This window comes from Hakea prostrata, chromosome 8 (assembly GCF_041222555.1).
Source record: "Hakea prostrata isolate BN-2017 chromosome 8, UWA_Hpros_2, whole genome shotgun sequence".
Taxonomy (NCBI): domain Eukaryota; kingdom Viridiplantae; phylum Streptophyta; class Magnoliopsida; order Proteales; family Proteaceae; genus Hakea; species Hakea prostrata.
In genome coordinates this window covers 53780922-53802355 of record NC_142607.1, presented here as the reverse complement: position 1 = coordinate 53802355, position 21434 = coordinate 53780922, and the positions used below count along the sequence as shown (strand labels likewise).

The following is a 21434-nucleotide window of genomic DNA, read 5'->3' as shown; positions in this document are numbered from 1 at the left end:
TAATGGTCAGGCACATGTTACATTTGCACAGCAACCTGAAGTCACTAATAAAGAGGTTGCTAGCCTTAATCAGGAGGACATAGAACGTGTAAAAACTCTCTTGAGCAACCTTAATAAAAACCAGGTACATGTTCTTTGGCATATTCAGGTGAGTTTCCACTTTCTATTGGATTAAATGTCTCTAGTAATTCTCTTCCAAGCCCTTGGATCATAGATTCAGGTGCAACTGACCACATGACACACTCACCAAATCTTTTCACCACATATTCTCCCTGTCCAAGTAGTAGGAAGATAGCTACTGCTGATGGCTCGTTAACTATTGTGGCTGGAACTGGAAATATTGAGCTCAATTCATCCCTCACCTTGAAAAATGTTCTACATGTTCCTAGACTATCTATAAATATCGTTTCTGTGAAGAAACTCACGCAAGATTTACATTGTAATGTAGTCTTTCGCCATAGTCATTATATATTTCAGGACAAGGATTCAGGGAGAACGATTGGACATGCTAGAGAAAGGGATGGACTCTACTACCTTGAGGCACCGAGCCAATCACATGCTACTAATGGTAGTCCTTCTCAAACCAATAAAGAAAAAATCTGGCTTTACCATCACAGACTTGGACATCCTTCCTTTGGGGTAATCAGTCTTTTGTTTCCTTCTTTGTTTCAAGGCATACATGTCGATGAGTTTCATTGTGATGTGTGTGAGCTTGCTAAACACAAGCGTGTACCACTTCCTTTAAGCAAGAAAAGAAGTTCCATCCCCTTTATCTCATTCATAGTGATATTTGGGGTCCTTCTAGAATTCCTAATGTGTCTGGGGCTAGGTGGTTCGTGTCATTCATTGATGATTGCACTCGTGTCTCATGGATTTTTCTACTCAAAAACAAATCCGATGTTAGTTGTGTTCTTCCCAACTTCCATTCCATGGTTAAAAACCAATTTGGAGTTAGTATAAAAAGATTTAGATCTGATAATGCCAGAGACTATTTCAATCAAATTCTAACTCCATTCTTTCAAAGGGAGGGAATTATACATGAGTCATCGTGCGTTGATACCCCACAACAAAATGGAATAGCTGAACGGAAAAATGGCCACCTTCTTGATGTAACTAGAGCCTCCCTATTCCAATACAATGTGCCTAAGTCATTTTGGGGGGAAGCAGTCCTCATAGCAACTCATCTCATAAATCGGCTGCCTTCGAGAGTCTTAGGATTCAAGAGTCCAATGGATGTCCTTTCCCAGTTCTACCCAAACCTAAAAACGACAAATAACCTTGTTCCTCGAATTTTTGGGTGTGTCTCATTTGTTCATATTCATGGACCACATCGGGGTAAATTAGATCCTAGAGCACTCAAATGTTTATTTATAGGATATTCCTCCACTCAAAAGGGCTATAAGTGCTATCACCCTCCTTAAAAAAGGTTCTATGTTTCCATTGATGTCACTTTTCATGAACATAAGTCTTATTTTTCCACACCTCATCTTCAGGGGGAGCATTCAATAATGGAAGATAAGAATGGGAATTCCTTACTTGACTTAGAGTTCACTCCCAAATACTTCACTATGTCACCTAAGTCAAACCGTGAACAACCTAAACTTGTGTCGACTCTCACTGTGTCAAACTGTGGACAACATGAACATATGTCAAACTTTGAAATGAATGAGCCTATTTCTGATATTGAGCATGTGAGATTTGGCAAAGGAAAGGTGTTCTCAAGGAAGAAGAATCTTGTTCCAGAATCAGTGCAAGTTCAAGACTCCAATCCAAATTCTGGAAATGAGGTACAAATGACTAATCCTTCACTACAAACCGAATTCGATGTGCCCACAGAAAATAATGAACTAGACCTTCCTATTGCCATTAGGAAAGGCACTAGAGAATGCACAACGAAACCCATGTACCCTCTTGCCCAATTCTTGTCCTTTAAACATTTTTCCCCATCTCATAGAGCCTTTCTGGTAAGTTTAAACACCATTGCCATTCCTAACACCTTATCTGAGGCTTTATCCAATAAGGAGTGGAAGCAAGCTATGAATGTGGAGATGGAAGCATTAGAAAGCAATGGAACATGGGAACTTGTAAGATTACCAGAAGGGAAGAAACCTGTGGGGGTGCAAATGGGTATATACATTGAAGTATCGAGCAGATGGATCTTTAGAAAGGTACAAAGCAAGGTTGGTAGCCAAGGGCTACACCCAGATTTACATGATTGACTACCTTGAAACATTTGCTCCAGTTGCAAAAATGAATACTGTCAGAATCTTACTATCCTTGGTGGCAAATTATGGTTGGGACTTGCAATAGTTTGATGTTAAAAATGCATTCTTGCATGGTGAACTAAAGGAAGAAATTTATATGGAGGTTCCACTGGGTTATGAGAAGGATTTAGCTGCTAATATTGTATGCAAGTTAAAAAAGGCCTTATATGGATTCAAACAGTCACCGCGGGCATGGTTTGGCAGATTTACTAAAGTCATGATTAGTATGGGTTACAAGCAAAGTCAAGGAGACCATACATTGTTCATCAAGCACTCATCATCTGGGGGAGTCACGACACTACTTGTGTATGTTGATGACATAATAGTGACAGGAAATGAAGAAAATGAGAAACAAAATTTGACTCAATGCTTGGTTAAGGAATTTGAGATCAAGGCTTTAGGAAGATTAAAATACTTCCTTGGCATTGAAGTTGCTCACTCTCAACAAGGCATTTTCATCTCTCAACAAAAGTATATCACCGATCTCCTTAAAGAAACAGGAATGGCCGCGTGTAAACCAACAAGCACTCCAATAGATCCCAACAGGAAACTTGGGAATGCAGAAGAAGATGTTGTGGACCGAGAGATGTATCAAAGACTAGTAGGAAGACTAATCTACTTGTCTCACACAAGGCCAGACATAGCATATGTAGTTAGTGTAATCAGCCAATTCATGCACAATCCAAAGGAAATTCACTTGCATGCAGCTCACCGTGTGCTACAATATTTAAAAGGGACGCCAGGGAGAGGCCTTTTATTTAGAAGGAATAAAGGAATGATACTAGAAGCATACACTGATGCTGATTATGCAGGGTCAGCAGTAGATAGAAGGTCGACCATAGGATATGGGGAGCAAGAAGCAGAATGTTGTGGCTTGGTCAAGTGCAGAAGCCGAATTTCATGCAATGGCTCAAGGAATATGTGAATTACTTTGGTTGAAGATTATCTTAGAAGACCTAAAGGTTGAATGGGGTGGACCAATGAGACTCTACTGTGACAACAAATCAGCAATCAGTATAGCACATAACCCTGTTCAACATGACCGAACCAAGCATATTGAGATTGACAGACACTTCATCAAAGAGAAGCTGGATAGCGGACTGATTTGTACGCCATATGTGTCTACACATAGTCAACTTGCTGATGTACTTACTAAAGGATTGAGCAGCTCAGCCTTTCAAAGATGCATATCCAAGCTGGGAATGGAGAATGCCTATTCACCAGCTTGAGGGGGAGTGTGGAAAATCTTAGAATCATATCATAATATTTTATTAGTATCTTTAATCTAAGTAGATCAGATTGTAATATTCTATTACAGGTATTTTTCTTATTATTGCAATCTTCTATTCTAGGTAGATTACTCATTGATTGTAATCTTCTATTCTAGGTAGATTTCTCATTGATTGTAATCTTCTATTCTAGGTAGATTTCTCATTGATTGTAATCTTCTATTCTAGGTAGATTTCTCATTGATTGTAATCTTCTATTCTAGGTAGATTTCTTATTTATTCTAATCTTCTAGGTAGGATATTCTTTCCTATTTTATAGATAGCAGTTGTGTATATATTGATTGTAAAGTTCTGAATAAGATACTGAAGAATTAAACATTTCAATTCCTATTTCGTCTTGATTGTTATTTTAGATCCACATGGATTTATCGTTTAAAACAAAAAAATGAAGTTTTTCGATGTTTTCAAGATTTTCATAACATGGTTATAATTCAATTCAATGCCATTGTGAAAGTCCTTCGCAATGACAATGGAACCGAATATAATCAAAAAGAATTTCAGAGATACCTCTCTAATTCTGGCATAATACGTAAGACTAGTTATGTTGATACAACGGCCTAAAATGGAGTGGCCAAAAGGAAGAACATGCATCTCTTAGAAATTGCTTGTTTTCTTTTAATTTTCATAAATGTCCCCGACCAATATTGGAGTTATATAGTTCTCATTGAATCCTACCTCATGAATAGGACGCCTAGTAGAATCCTTGACTTCGAATGCCCTAGTGAGGTCCTTCAAGGGACATCTTCCTTTATAGTTCCTCCAAGGATATTTGGTCGTGTGTTATGCCAGAACTTTGACCCACAAGAGTAATTTGGAACCTCGTGGCCTCCGCTGCATTTTTATGGGGTATTTTGCTACTCAAAAGGATTATAAATGTTACCATCCTCCTTTTAGGAGGACAATTGTGTCCATGGATGTCATGTTTAATGAGTCTAATCCTTATTATACAACTCTCTAGGGGGAGACTCCAAGAGCATGGGTGTTCTTTCCCACTTTAGACGTTCCTGTCACATGTATAGACCTACCAAACCCAATTCAGCCCCATTTAGAGGTTCAGGAAGAGATTCTTGACCAGCGGGAGCATTCAGCCAGCATACCTGTAGACACTCAATCTCCCATTTACTCTCTAAACCTTGTGACGATCCTATCCAAGGGAAGACCACTCTTGTAAGGTACACTATTGAGGTCTTTCAAAAGCAAATTGATCAAAGTAAGGATGTGCAAATCTATCAGAGGAAGAAAACTAGTTGGCAACAACAGGTAGAGAAGGTTGACAGGTTACCACTCCAGTCTTCTGATCCAGGTTTAGGTCCTATAAGTGTCCCTGAGGTATCTTCTTTTGACCTTCCTATTGTTGTTATAAAAGGAGTCAGATCATTTACTCAACATCTTATAGCTAAATATGTTTCCTATGATTCTTTGTTTGACTCCTACCAAGCCTTTATATCTTCTTTATCTATTGCATTTGTTCCCAAGATTTGGTAGAAAGCCTATGCTGATAAAAATTGGAAGGCAAAAATGGTAGAGGAAACGCAGGCTATGAAAAAGAATGGTACTTGGGAGTGGTAAAAGAGCGAGATCTCGATCATCTTTGGGAGATCTCAGTTGAGATATGCAATTTTTTTGCGTTAACTCGGTGGCCCATCTCGGTGGGTTTTAGGGTCCCAATTGGGCTGAAACTTAGTATTTGATATATTTAAGGCCTTTTGAACACATTGGTGGCCTTGGATTTGTTAGAATACAACCCTACGTATGATTTCTAAATCTACACATAGTGTGAAATTGAAATGTTGTAGGATTAGGGAATGCAAGGTTATAGTTATACAACATGTAATATAGAACCTTTAAGGCATATAAATAAAAAAAAAGTGTATCAAATGCATCTATTAACCTAATTGTCATCAAAATCCATATGAGTATCACAATCTCAAATTTCAAGAATAGAATAATAAAATTCTATATAAGTTATAGAAGAATACAACCATTAGAAATTCTATATAAGTCATTAAATCATAAGTTCATAAGACAAACAGAGAATGATTGATCTTCCTTTGATGTTGTAGATGTGCTAAGAGTAGTTGCAACTTGCAAGTGAAAATTCAGTCGAAATTCACAAAAAAGGGCAAAAATTGAGAGTTCTAGCGAGATATGGCGAGATCGCAAGCGTGATATCCCAACTCTCTGCTCTTGATCTCCATCTCTTCTTGCTTCTTTGAAAAAGCGAGATATCTCGCGAGATCTCCCACCATGCTTGGGAGTTGGTTACTCTTCCTCCAGGGAAATGACCAGTAGGTTGTCAGTGGGTGTTCGTGGTGAAACAAAACATTGATGGTTCAATCAACAGATTAAAGACTAGATTGGTTGCAAAAGGGTTCACTTAGACTTATGGAATTTATTATCAAGAGATCTTTGTTCCTCTTTGCAAAGTTGAATACAGTCAGGGTCTTGTTATCAGTGACTGTGAACCAGGATTGGGATTTACATCAAATAGATGTAAAGAATGCATTTTTGCGTGGAGAATTGAAAGAAGAGGTCTACATTGAAATCCCACATGGATTCTCTGATAGCAAAACAAAAGGGAAGGTTTGTCGGTTGAAGAGGTCGATTTGTAGGTTGAAGCAATCTCCCCGGTATTGGTTTGGACTCCTCCAAAACGCCGCGACATCGATTGGTTATATGCAAAGTAATGCTGACCATACTCTCTTTGTGAAATGGTTAGGAACTCACATTACTCTTCTTAGAGTCTATGTGGATGACATTGTCATCATTGGGAATGATGGGGGCAGAAATATAGAAGTTGAAGAACTTCCTCGGCAAGGAATCTGAGGTTAAAGATCTTGGAAAACTTAAGTTTTTTTTGGAAATTGAGGTCGTTAGGTCAGAAAAAGGCATTTATTTATCCCAGCGCAAGTATAGCCTAGACTTACTTTCAAAAGTGGGAATGTTGGGATGTAAAGCCATGGATACCCCAGTTGAAGCAGACAATAAACTTAAAGAGAAATAGGGAGTACCAGTAGATAAAGGAGATATCAGAGGCTGGTTGGAAAATGGATTTATTTGTCTCACACTAGACCCGACATTGCTTTTTTCAATAAGCCTAGTGAGCCAGTTTTTATGCATGACCTATACTCGACTTATATGAATGATGTTATTAGAATACTTCAGTATTTGAAGTCTACACCAGGAAAGGAATACTTTTGTTACCGTCAGATAATTTGAAAGTGGAAGCTTATACAGATGTTGATTGGGCTAGTTCACCTGATAGAAAATCAATATTAGGATATTGTACATTTGTTGGGGGCAATCTAGTGACCTGAAGGAGTAAGAAACAAAATGTGGTATCATTGTCTAGCACAGAGGCTGAGATAGATCCATGGTTCAAGGAGTATATGAGGTTTCATGGCTGAAGGGTCTATTAGAAGATATTAGGTTTTTTGTTACAAGTCCCATGATGTTGAATTGTGACAACAAGGCTGTCATTAGTATAGCCAATAATCCAGTGCAACATGATCGTACAAAACATACTGAGATAGCTAGATTTTTTGTCAAAGGAAAGTTGGAGCAATGGCTGATATGCATGCCTTATGTGAGATCTGGAGATCAAGTAGTTGACATCTTTACTAAAGACTAAAGGAAGGAGACTTCTACCCTATTTTGAGCAAGTTGGGTGTGATTAACATCTATGCCTCAACTTGATGGGGAGTGTTTATTAGGTTTGGTTTATTTGTGGGTTGGTTTAATTATAAGTTGTGGTTCAAGTTACTATTATTCAGTTGTTTAGTGAGGTTAATTGTGTAATTTTGTATATTTCACATTATTATAAATAAGAAGCTTGGGGGTCACATTGATCATCCAAGGGATTCAATTATTTCACAATTTGATTAACCAAAACATGTTTTCTTGAAATAAGATAGCCATGGAGTTCAAGATTTTAGTTTAATCTTTGCAATTGATGACCTGTCTAGCTTTTTCTGCTTTTCCATGTTTAATTTCAGCTAAGTTTCTTATGATAAATGCTGTTATATGATGACAACTATCTAGTTCTTTAATAAGTCCTTTACTCAGCAATTCTTTATAATTTGAATTTCTTGCAGGCATGGGAAGGGCGGGCTTATGACTACTGTTTGGAAAATCTAAGAAGTATGGGATTTCCTGTTGAAGGACTTGAGTTTGATCCCCACTTGGTAACATATTTATCTGTGTGCATATTGAGGAGGTTATAATCTTCCTACCAGTAGCAGTGTGTCTATCCACTCTACGTTTTTTAAAGCCATTCTCTTCCATTATGTAGGTCATTAGAGGCCTTGTAATGGATAAAGAAAGAGGGAACATTGTTAAGGCTGATCGATTTGGCTATGTTAAGAGGGCTATGCATGGTACCAGAATGTTATCAAATCGGGCTGTAAGGTGTGATTTGAACCTTTGCAATCTAATTATTGATAAATATTTTTATGAAATCCCAGTTTTTCTCTCTTTAAGATAGATCTTTTTGGGGAATTTCACACTACCTCTCATCTCCATCTGGGACTGGATGCATCTTTGCCTTCCCTTCATCTTTCTCTCCCTCTTCCTTGCCAGCTCATTCCCTGTTCACCAATTTTGGCTGCCTGTCTGCTAATTCCACCCATTCCTTCCTGCAATTTTAGTCCAGGAGAGAGGCAAAAGAATCTTCATCCCACAAAGTGATGGAAATAATATAAAGAGAAAGAAATAATGAAAAGAGACGAAAAACAGAAAGTGAAGCACAAAGGTGAAAGAATCTGCGAATATTAGAGGATTGATTATGAACTCTGGACTCTAGGTGTAAGTCTCAGCTCTGTTGAATCTTGCTCAGAATGAGTTCTTTGGTCCATTTCCAAGTAGTTGGGAAATCTTCACCGGCTTCAAGCTTTGATGCTCTAATCTAGTTGGCTAACTCAAAGATTCCTTCACAATATTCTCAACTTTAGAAATTGTCTATACTGAATATCAGCAGGGGTTCCCTTCAATTCGATTCATTCTGCAATTTCTAGCCTGGGGAATTGTAGAATGCTTGACTTACAGGTCAACAGAATTGATGGTTTGATGCTCAAATTCAACTGGGAAGTTGAATTCACCAGTAGCTCAGATGGCAAACAACGATTTAAGTGCGAAGATTCGTTGTATGCCAAATGGACCAAGCATTGAAGATTTAATATTTGGATCCTTGCCCCTCTTTCCTCTTGCATCCTCTCAACTCTATTGGAAATTTGTATTCAGAACTGGTCCTCTCTCTCTCACTCTCTGTTGAAGCAGGAAGCAAGAGGAAGGCAAGCTGTTGGAGGGGAGGGAGAGTAGAAAGGGGATACTGACTATTTTTTGAAATTACATCAACAGACAATGCATTTTAACACTTAGGCAATATGTAGAGTAGAAACGTCTGATTAGGAATAAACAAACCCTTCTTTAAGAATCTTATTGTTATGATTCAATGTCTTCTGCTTTTGTGACATCAAACAACCTTAAAAAATTAAAGTAAAATAAAAATAATTATCGGCAAAATATAGTCGCAACATTATGATATTAAGTCTTATAATATTAACCAATTTAATATTCAGTTCTGATGCATGTATAGTAAGCTAATGATCTGAATTCACTATGACAGTCTTAGCAATGCGTATTGTCTCATAGGATTTGGATCATCTATCCATATGGAAAGGAAATTCTCCAACCCACATGGTTGGATTGTTGACACATGTCCAATCTCAAAGCAAGATCCTCTTTTTTAATAATTAATTGGTTAAACGGTGATTAATGGTGTTAACTTCCATTTTAGCCAATGTACTAAGAAATGATCTTCCTTTGAGATTGGACACGTGTCAAAAATCCAACCATGTGGGTTGGAGAATTTCCTCTACACATGGGTAGAGGTTTTGAACTTTTTCTCATGGTTTTCATGTAAACTTTGAAGGGTGGTTCTCAATCTCCAATTTGATTTCATGGTATGTGAATAAATACAATGATCTTAAACATTTGACTTATTACTTTTCTTTGAATTAGATATTTCAGGTAATAATGCAGAAAATTCCAGTAAATTTGATAGTGATAGTCTTTTCTGAGTTTTTTGAGTGTCAGAGATGTTGCTGGTGGCCAATCTAGTGATGGTTTTGCCCCTTCTCTTGTGCACCAATGCAGCATTGTACTAAAGAATCCTCAAAAATTTAATGTTTCTTAGGTTGTAAAGCTCTTGGATTTCACTAATGATGATTGAATTTTATGTTGGAAGTGAAATATATGGGAGGGAGCTCGTGGATCTGAGGAAAGAAAGTCAATGGGAATTCCTTAATACATGTTTCTCTGTTTCAGAAGCCGTAGCATTTATGCAGGTTATTTAACAATCTTGGGCATTGTAACATTAACTCTCTTATATCCTTTTCCAGTTTTCCTTTTTCTCTTCAATAAGGCAATTTACATGCTGGATATTTTAATTCTTGACTTGATGGCCTCTTTTTTGCTCTATCACATCCTGAAGTATCTCCTACTTCCATTTGGGATTTACATATTGCATAAAGATTAATTTGATCTGTGTTGCACATGTGGGCTGTCTATAGTTGTAAATTTTGCTGTGAATCACTGAAAACCTTAGCCAAATTCTTTATAAAGAGGATGTTCATTTCATATGATGAGGGGGCCTGAGATGCTGAATGGTAAATCCCCCTAAGCATGAAAAAGTAGAAAGAAACAAATGAAGAGATGGTGTAGCCATAAGAGACACGAACTTGACAGTACCATGTAAATTGTAATGGTGTAGCCATAAGAAACACAAACTTGACAATACTATGTAAATTGTTTGTTGGTTCAAATGATAACACCCCCTATAGAGGTCATGCCTTATTTCATATTCAAGGTTTCTGAGTAATAAATATAGAATCTATAGTCTCTGCCAATTGCAGTTTATTTTTATGCTTTACATAGGTAGTGACACTTTTCATCTTACTTTACTTAATGGTGCATGTTTCTTTTTCAGTTGGTTGATAAATTGGATGAAGGTGCTTTACCTGAAGAACTTGGCTCACTTGATTATAAAGGACTATACAAGGCAATGTATAGCATGTATTTTATTAATGGTGTTTCCGACTTCCACTACCTATTATTCTAACTTTTGGTGTTGTTCTTCAGGCTGTTGGTAAAGCCATTTTTCGAGCACATGTAGAAGGTCTGCTTAAGGTAACTATTCTAATAAGTATGTATGTTTTAGGGTTGTTGTTTTTTTGTTTTCCTTTGTTTTTCTTTGGGTAATGAATAAACATAACTGGAGCTGGGGTCACTTCTGAAGAGTGAGATAATGTCTGAGCCTGAACGGTATGTTGAGCCAGATCCAGAGCTTCCTTTGGCCCTGCTCGATCAAAAGGAGGTATTGCATATTCTTCTTCTATTCTAGGTTATCAGAACATAGATAATGTTATATTCTCGTTTCTAAATTTGGTGTATGGTCTTTCTACAGGCTGGTAAACGACTGCTACTTATTACCAACTCGGACTACCATTATACAGACAAAATGATGCAACATGCTTTTAACAGATTCCTTCCCAATGATATGGGTTGGCGAGATCTTTTTGACATTGTAAGCCACTTGTATTATTTGTTTGGAGCTTTGAAAACTTTAATCATCTCATTGTTTCTGCTGGGGTTGAAATTACCATTTCCTATTGGAGTCATTGAATATAGTTCACACAAGGCTCTTTTGGTTTCTTGTGGATCTTTTAATTGCATTTGAATATCTATTTTTTGGGCTTTTATTTTCCCAAAAAAAATATGGATAAAAGTTACATACATCAGAAATAGATAGAAAGCAGATATTTGTTGATAACCCCTAGCGTATAAATACATGGAATTCTGGCACAACTTTAAGGAAAAGACCATACTCCATGTCTTAGGTATCCAAAATAATGGAGCTGTTTGTGGCAGTTATAAATTTGGCTTGTTTTTTGTTCATCTGCATTAGTTGTTTCTGTCTAGGTTATTGTCTCAGCAAGGAAGCCGGAGTTTTTCCAAATGTCACACCCAATGTATGAGGTTGTCACTGGTGAGGGTTTAATGCGACCTTGCTTCAAGGCCTGTCCAGGTGATTCTCTTGCACCTATATTTTCTTTGTATTCTTTATATTAGATATTTGTATATCATAATTTATAGGCAAAAAACTGACACAAGTTTAAAGGTCTGCTCTGTCGCAGCTCTGATAATAACTTTTTATTGTCTTGAGAGAGAGTGAAGATCTTGAGAGAAAACACAGATAGATTAGAAAGACTTGCCCTAAGGGCCAACAGGACACGGTAAAGTCTATTCAGATGGCTGGTCATGAGAAATGAAGAGAAACAACTGCTGGTGAAAATAATCAGATGCGAGTTAAATTTTTTTCCCCCACTCTCTTCTCTTGGTGGTGGGGGGGGGGGAACATGGTTTGAGCTGCCAGACATGCTTGCTGATATTGCAGTATGTTAGGCCCCTAAGTTCAGCTTAACAATGGTTATCTCCTCAACCCCAACAACCCTTGATTAATTCCAGAAGATGTACATCAACACAGAATAATAGCAATAATAGGCTTTATTACTTACTGAACTGAAGAAACATAAATACTCAATGACAAACCCGGCCGTAGGTATTCCTACAGCTACCCAAGGGCAACAGCTCTCACCCTCTGAGATCTACCTCACAATTTCCTTGAAAGTGAATAAAAACCTCCCCTAAATTACTACCCTTCCCCAATATTAATAGTTTCCTAAATGAATCCCTTATCAGAATCCCCCATATCCATTCTTATTTGGCAATCCCTGTCTCAGATCCGATTTCCTTCCTTAATTGCTGCACATCAGATCCTGAGGTCCTCTTTCTATGTTTGCGAGTTTACACTCGCTTACAAGAGGCCTATCACAATATTTGAATATAAGTGCTCTACACTATTTTACAGCTCTCAGCTGACCCATGTTGGATACAGTTTGGCTGAGCAGAGTTGGGGAAGGTTAACTCCTCTAGATTAGCAATCTCAGAAAATTGACTTTAAATATAGAAGGTAATACAGAGAGCAATAATTCTTTAATACTTTCATGAAGTAGCCAATGACTCATCCAATGTTAATACATACCATGCTAATGTATTCCTGGTTTGAAGTTCTGCTTCCATACGGAATGAGTAGGGGGTATTGCTGAAGCCACTTAAAACAACAAGTCAATCAAGCAATGACTTGGCCATGTCCAAACGAAATGGGATTGGCTACATTGTTAGGTCATACAACTGCAATGCGTAAGCTATGCTTGCATTTCCTCACCAATCCTCCAAGAGATATTTTAGATTTTTCCCTGACTCTATTCACTTCCATCTAAATCAAATCACTCCTCTGTCTTGGAGCATTCAAAGACCTCTATTGCACATGACCATGCCACCTCAAACAACTTTCTAGTATCTTATTTAAGTATCATAGCTACTCCTAACTCACCTCTAATAGGATCATTCCTTGCGTTATCCTCCCTAGTTTTGCCACACATCCATCTTAAAATCCTCATCTCAACCACATTGAGTTTATCTACATGATGCTTCTTTAACGCCCAAAATTCGACACAATGCATCATAGTAGGTTGTATGATTGTGCTATAAAATTTTCCTTCAAGTTTTAAAGGAATATGTTGATCACACAACACTCTGAATGCACTTCTCCCTTCATCCATCCTATTTTTTCTTTGTGAAAATTATAAGCTATATCATCTTCTTAGTTTGTGATTGAGCCTAATTCCTAAATAATTGCTTCACTGACTCTCTATCTTATAATTCTCACCACCTTAATATCTGACCTAGTTTAACTATAGTTACATTACATATTATGTATTCTGTCCTTGTTCTACGTATCTTAAGACTTTGATTCCAAGGTTAATCTCGACGACTCTAACTCGGCATTAATCCATGCTATAGTCTCATTTACTAAGACAATATGAGTAAAAAGCTTACACCATGGAACTTCATCTCAAATGTCGTTGGTACAAAAACAAACCAATAAGGGCTTAAAGTTGATCCTCGATGTATTCCAATTATAATTTGGAATTCAGTACTTTAACCCCCTACAGTTTTTACATTAATCACCACTCCCTCAGCCATGTATTTATTACGTCTAGTGTCACTTCTCTTTTTTAGTATTTTCCAAATTAATTCTATGGGGATCTGTCGTAAGCTTCTCTATGTCATTAAGTACAATATTGAGATCCTTCTAATGGTCTCAAAATCTTTCCATGAATCTCCTTAGTAACTAAATAGCTTTTTCCATGGATTTGTTTAGAATAAATTCAGATTTGTTCTTTGCAATAGTAATTTTCTTATCTCAAGTGTGTCTTAGTAACCCCCTCCCACAATTCAAATTTGACTTATTAGTTTTTAGTTTTTACCTCTATGGTTGTTATTGCATTAATAAAACCTTTATTTTTGTAAACTTGGGACCAAAATGCCTATCTCTATTCATTTGGTTTGCCTTGTGTTCATAATCTTATTAAACAACTTGGTTAGCGAAGATTAACTTCCTCTAGGTCTATTTCATTGCCTACTTTTTATCTTCAAGCTGCTTTTACTTTAGATAACATAGTCTTTTTTACATATTGTTGTGATTCTAAGTAAGGGTAGACATGTCGCTAGGATGCTATTATGTAATAATCCCACATCGAGAATATTAGAAAATAAGCTTTAATGACTAAATCCCTTTAAACCATGACCACGCCCCTGCCACAACATGTAGTAAACGCAGAATTTTCACCTTTAGAACTATTTCCAGAAGAAACCCCTTCAGGCAAGGCAATCCGTTGAAGTCTAGAATATGCTTCATTGAGGTTGGGGACGTGCTCACAAGCAAGAAGATGTTCTTTCATGGATTTTAGTTCAAGGTTCAATCCTGCAAGAAACTTAGATACAAAAAAACTCATTGTGTTGTGCCTTAAGTTTCTCTATATTTGTAGTGAGAGGTTGAAAGATATTCAACTCTTCCATCATGCCTTTAAAAGAGTTGTAATATTCTTGCAGAGACTTGTTAGCTTGCTGAAATTGAACTAACTTTTCATAAATATTATAAATTTGAGTCATATTTTTAGCCTGGGAATGGTTATCTTGCAAGTCATTCTATATTTCCCTTGGCAGTCTTGTGAAACATAACATTCGCAACAATATCAGGTTCCATGCTATTCCACATCCAAATTTTGATGATATCATCATTTTGGGTCCAACTAGCATAGGATTATCGGTCTTAGTAGACGGTTCAGCCTCAATGAACTTAAGCTTACCTTTTGCAAGTATGTAAACACGAACAGCTTGTGACAAAGCAAATGATTAGAACCACCTTTGAGTTTGATGGAGTAAATTTGAATATTAACTTGATCAATTTGTGATCCCTTAGAATTTGCAGTACTTGTTGTTGAATCAGCAGTGATTGAAGACTTATAACTTGTAGTAGATATCACACAATCAGTAGGGTAGAAACTTGAATAAGTATCCCAGAACTTGAAGTAGAATTGCAACATAAATTCTGCAATTTTCAGGCTGGTTGGGAAGAAAAAGGGATCTGCAAAGTGCAGAAACAGAGGCTAATGAAGGGGGATAAAACTCAGAATATAATCTGAGTTCTAGGACCTTAAAACATAGGGTAATAGATCAGTTCATATGAATACTCTTTAACAATTTATTAGGTGCAACATTAAGTGGCTGCACACTAAGGAAAACAGAACATAGAAAATGGACTTCAGAAGAAAGAATGGAACAACATTGTTTTTTATTCAATATTGCTCTGATGCCATGTTAGAAAATAAGCTTTAATGAATCAAATCAGTGCTGAAAGAAGGAGAAGAACAAAGAAGAAGAAGAGGAAGAAGACGAGAGAAGAACCACAGCAAAGGCCTGCGATTCTAGCAAAGTGAAACTAGAATCGTAGGCTTCCTTTATTTATAGATCTTAAGAGCTAAGCATATAACTTGAGAGACAAGAAACTTGTTCTTTGAAATGAAATAAAAAAGTACAACTTGTGGGCAAAAACTTCTAGTCTTCTAACTCCTAAGATCTGTCCAAAATAGAAACTACAGAAAAGGAAAGTTCCGAAATTAGTAATTAACAGAAAAATAGGAAGTATACTCTCTAAAACTCCCAAACCTTGTTCACCAAGGTTCCCACACCAAAAACAGAAAGTAATGCAATCACACCAAAAAAGAAAATCACCACCAAAGCAAGCTTGCGCTCCAAAGAAAATATCATCTCTCTTTTTACAAAATAAGTGCTTCTAATGGATAACTCACAAGCCATGAGAAAATCTAGAACTGAGATGACCTTGTTGTTACTCTCTCTAAACCATATCCTCTATGCGCTGATGTGCAGTTTCACTGACTGTACAATCTGTCATAAGATGTCCACTCAGATTACCCCCATAATGTGTTCTCATTGGCTACAACATTGCACTAATCCATCCATATGTTTTGAAGATTGTAACTTACTACTTTCATCCAATCTACTTGGGGGCATAAGTGCTAATTATATTGACAACCTCCTTCTCTAATAGTAACCTTGATGGGTATAATCCTAAATCCAAATCTTTGACATCCACCACTATTCCTATTCCACAGCTATATTTCAAATTTTAAAGTCATCCAACTACTAAGTTTCTCTACCATCCCATGTTGTCTTTTTAATGCAGGCTGTACCGATTCTTCATCTCCTCATAACATCTATCAATTTTAGGCTCCTACCTATTTACGATTCCAGCATTCAAAAAATGCTAACCTAATCATATGTTTTTGGAGTGGCTTCATTACCTGCATTTGTCAATGATGTAAGAACCCTTGCCTACGTATCGCCACAGGGGATGACCCATTGCTTCCTTTTCACCATTCCCAGCTCATAGTGTAGCATATTCCCTATTCTGGTGGGAACAGCATAATGTTGATTATATAAGGTTCTAGAATCCATGTTCTTTGGCTAGGTTTTTTCTGATGATGAATACTCACCTGATGAATCAACCCTTGTAATGTACACAGCCTATCTTTGCTTAGCTGAGAGGGTATTTTCCATCTCAAATTTGTGGCCTTGCAACCGCTAGGTCAAAATGGAGCAACCTTACTTTGGCTCCAGAAACCACTTACATTCTAATAGAACAAATTCCTCACCTCCTCCCCCCCCCCCCCGGCCTCCATGGGAAAAAAACCTTCTTTTTTTCTTCTTCTTGGGGTTGGATACTGAGATGTCCAACCCGAAACTTGGGTTATGAAGTGGGTGAAATCATCCAAGGTCCCTGACGTGGAACCATTCCCAACACTTCCTGTTGTGTGTTTCCCTTCTTTTGTATTTCAGTACATGTGGCATGAATGATGGCTATGGCCCCTGTTTTGGTTAGCCATTCAAACTTACTGGGCCTAGTGGCTCTCCAGCTTCATAGTTTTACTTCTTTGACTACTGATTTTGGAGAGCAAATGACCTCTAATTAGGTCTTAAAACTTCTGTAGCATTTTTTAGGCCCTCTAAATCTAGTGGAATCCTTGCATTGTATGTGTACACCCAAAATGATAGTTGCACTTTGGACTTTAAGTTCTAGCATTGTTATACATTGCTATATACCTTGCCTAACACAACCTATTCTAGACAAAATTTAGTGAAGGTCCACATAATTCAATTCAAGCAACTAAAATATGCATTAAATATTCACCCCAAAAAACATGCAGTACAAATTATTAAACATAAAATTAGAAACCATTTCATAATTATCAAATGTTATGCATGGTTCATTGCAATCTTGCTGAAGGGTAATGAATACAAAGAAGTTACATTGGACCCCTCTGCTCATCCTAGATTACTTGTACCACACTGAGTATCAAGTATTATCTGCTGGCCATGTCATACTATGCTAGAAGAACGCATTCTAAATACTCCATAACAGTCTATTAAATCCTGGGCAGTCATAGATTCAATGTCTTGCCATTTAAAAAAAAAATTGAAGGGCAACCACTATGTATTTATCCTATTTTTTGCATAAGGTTCTTTTTTTTGGGAGAAGTGATATTCTGATACAACCCTTGATTACAAGGCCAGTAGTAGGATCTTTCCCAAGAAAGCAGCAGGCAATCTAGGGTTCAATACTTTTCTGTATATCAAAGGACAGCAGCAATCCAGGCTTGTAACCCTGCTGTCTAGGTCTTAAATTAGAAGACAGTGACTATTCTTTTCAAATATCCTCACAATAAGTCAATCGGGGTCTGAACCCCTGCTGTCCAGCTCTAATAAACAATGAACAGAAGCAGAACTTAAATCACTCTGAAAGTCCTACTGCTAGGGTTGTGCTGAGTTCCAAACCTTGGGTATTGAGAGGGAGGCTAAGGGTTTTGTTTGGGGTAGGATTAGGTCTGAGAAATAAGAGAAAATATTCTGTTTCAACAATCTGTGATTGCAGAATTTTATAGGCAAGGTTTTGTGATTTTTCTAGGGTTTTAAGAATTCTAGGGTTTCAAGGGTTAGTGTTGGGGTAGGGAACGAAGGTTGGGTAGGGGATGGGTTTGCCAGTTCTAAGGTTGAATGTGTAGGGAATAGGGGTTTATGGGTGATTTTTGTCTCAAGGGTTTAAGGTCTTACAGGAATTTTCAGATTCTGCTGCAAGGAGAAAAGTAGGAGGAGAAGACAAAGGAAGCGGCCTGGGAGTGAGGGGAATGAGGGGGAGGGGTATGGGAAGGGGAAGGAACTAATTGTTGGGTCCTAGGGAGGGAAGAGGGGCTGTGATGAGAATAGGGGTTGGGGATTCTTAGAACTAGGGTTAGGTGAGAGGGGGAGGGTGCTGCAGGTGCACGGAGAAGGGGGAGGACTAGGCAGGGGTTGGGAGAGTGGAATGGGGTAGTAGAAGGGGCAGTGATCACACTTGCTTAGGAAGAGGGCTGTTGAGTGAAGACTGAGTTGAAGATGCTCCTAGTGTTGCCACAGGCTTGAAGAAGATAAAGAACAATTGGAAACACTCTTAACTCCTCAAACCCAGGTCATGGGCTAGCTTCCGGCAACTCCAAGTCTCTGATTTTTATTAATTCTTCAACCTATTTGCTTACAATGACATGGCGGGCTTTATATAGCCTTGCACTTGAGGGAAATAGACTGAGACTCAACCTAGGAAACATAATTGGACTCGAACTAGGGAATAGACTTTGAATTGGGATTCCCTTTACAACTCAACAATTTTATATAAAACAACTAGAAAGGAGTCTTCTAGAGATCTCCTAATCAAAGGTAACTTGCAAAAAGAAACAACCAACTTCTAGAAGGATCCTACTTGAAAAATGATTCCAACTCAGACAAGGACTCTCACCACTAATCCAATTGAAAACCAAAAAGTATATGTTGGATCCTAAAATTATTCTGGACTTAACTGGACCCTTCTAGCATTCGTGAGGGGGGGAGGAATGACCAAATTGCCCTTCTGAAGATTTGGCCAGCTTCTTGGTGTGCCAACAGGGCATTGTTTCCGGTTCAAATTCCGAGGGATCCTATGTTTGCTGGATCTGGTTACATCATATACTTTCAACTTTGAGTCTTACCCAAAAGAAAATCCACAAATACAGCAAATTGCCATTGCAAATGTGTCCCTATACAGCCCAAGACGTTGTCTCACAAAGATAAGGAGTGATTAAAAAATGACAAAGTAAATAAATAAAACTGAGGTTAAACCAAGGTTTTCTAGGAATTTCCTTATTTGGAGTTAAAACTGTTGAAAATAGCGAAATGGGTTGAAATTTCAATCCGTGTTGAAGAAAATAATAGATGAATTTTTTTACAATGGGTTTGTATACCAAAACCTGAGACATGGTTTGTCACCAAAAACAGAAAAATATGATTGAAGAATTGTAAGATCCATGTATCATACCTGGTTTCTCTTTGGCCTTTTTCAAAACTGGAAAAAGTTTGAAATTTTCAGTCATAGGCTGCTCTGATACCATGTTAAATTGTCCAACAGAAAGGCTTAAGATATTTAGCGCAGAGGTCCAACTAATGATTACCCATGAGGCCATGAGTGTATATGTCTTGTGTTGGACACTTGTGTAGACTTTGGTAGACCCTTGTTCGGATGCTGCTATATGTCTCCTGCATATAAACCAGCTAAACTGGACTCTTAGCGGAAGTTCCATTTTCCCCCTAGATTTTTTGTTGATTTTTCATTGACTTGCACCATTAATTCATTTCTAATACAAACCAACATGTACTTGTATGCTTCAGACTTGGTTGTAATATAGTCATAAGGCATCTTTAACATTAGAAAGGAACCTTGCATGGCATATTATGTAGATATTTAGACTACTTATCAGGTGATCTATTAAATTTCCATAGTCATGCCCCAATTCTGAATTTTTTTGGAATTGCCATCTCTGCAACTCTGCACATTCTATAGAAAACAGCTTTTTCCGTATTAAAATTGTATGCAGTGTGTACAAGTTGGATTAAAAGGATCTTGGAGATATATATATATATATATATTTGTTGATGTTATCATCAAAAACAATTGTTGGTGGTGACATACGATTAGTTACTTTTTGGTTAGAGATTAAGAAGTACACATTTTATGAGATATGTAAAGAATCTTTACGAGTACTGTGAAGGTGAACTTGAGCATATATGATCAAGTGAAGCAATTCATGAACTGTTCCTGTCTCCCCGCCCCTCTCTTTCTCTTCTCTTTTTTCTCCCAATTGAATAGTAACATCCATGACTGGAATTTACAGTTCTGTGGCCTAATTTGTGTACAAAGTTGGGTGTCAAGTTGTTGCCCAAGAACTAAGGGCATGATGAGCAGTCTTATTTGATTCTTGGTTTTCTGCAGGGGGATTGTACTCTGGGGGAAGTGCTCAGATGGTTGAAAGTTCATTAGACATTCATGGGGATGAAATATTATATGTTGGTGACCATATTTACACTGATGTTAGTCAATCCAAAGTACACTTACGATGGAGGACAGCATTGATTTGCAGAGAATTGGAAGAAGAGGTCAGCCTTTAGTATTTTCCTTGCATTCTATGTGCTATCCTTTGATGGAGAAACTTACTAATCATTTTGACGATGGATGAAACATGAAAACCGAGGTTCAAAATCTCGGTTTGGAGGTTGGTTTTGGCCAGCTTCGAAACCAAGATGGTGGCAAAATTTCAGTCATCTTGGCCAAAACCTGGTATTTTTTCCAGGTAATTTTGATGGCCAGTTTTGGCCCTATTTTGATGGGGTTTTGTACTGGGTTTTTGTATACGCCCTATTTAAAGCACAAAATAAAACAATGGAAGAGGTATTTTGTATAAAAGCCAGTGAAAAGTACTCATTCATGTCCTACCAGTTGACAGACAAGTGTGTCCGTTTCAACAAATACAAAGAAATGTAATTTGAAACAAAACTACTCATACAATCAAATGGAATGTCAAAGAACATGCCTGTTAATCAAATGGAATCCTACCATTTGGCTTTTTACAACAATTTTTATAATTATTATATTATTTAATAAATTTAATTAAAAAACATAGACATCATCATAATAAACCATGCCAATAAATACATATATACTTGTGTCTAACATGCCACTATTTTTAAGTACGAAGCAGAAACTAATTGGTACTTTTTCAATTTTTGAATAATTACAGCAAATGTTTAATAACTTCAAATAATTTAAGCAAATAATTAAAGAAAGAAATATAAATTCAACGCCATCACTTGGAATGTTGAATAACATGCTGTTAATTCCTACCATTTGGCTTTTTACAACAATTTTTATAATTTTATTATCATTTATTAATTACATTATTAACTAAATTTAATTAAAAAAACATAAACATCATCATAATAAACCACACCCATAAATACATATACACTTGTATCTAACATTCCACTATTTTTGAGTACA

The 21434-nt window shown here is 37.2% G+C and overlaps 1 protein-coding gene across 2 annotated transcripts in view; it reads left to right on the top strand.

Annotated features, from left to right (window-relative positions):
- The window catches only part of LOC149008633 (HAD-superfamily hydrolase, subfamily IG, 5'-nucleotidase), a 57170-nt gene that overhangs the window by 19661 nt on the left and 16075 nt on the right, over positions 1 to 21434 (top strand). For both annotated transcript variants that reach the window (XM_089166422.1, XM_089166421.1), the window contains exons 4-12: positions 7648 to 7737; positions 7845 to 7960; positions 9798 to 9897; positions 10539 to 10610; positions 10691 to 10738; positions 10848 to 10925; positions 11016 to 11135; positions 11531 to 11636; positions 20370 to 20533. In XM_089166422.1, coding sequence (XP_089022548.1) covers positions 7648 to 7737; positions 7845 to 7960; positions 9798 to 9897; positions 10539 to 10610; positions 10691 to 10738; positions 10848 to 10925; positions 11016 to 11135; positions 11531 to 11636; positions 20370 to 20533 — 894 coding nt within the window. The remainder of the gene's footprint in view (positions 1 to 7647; positions 7738 to 7844; positions 7961 to 9797; positions 9898 to 10538; positions 10611 to 10690; positions 10739 to 10847; positions 10926 to 11015; positions 11136 to 11530; positions 11637 to 20369; positions 20534 to 21434) is intronic.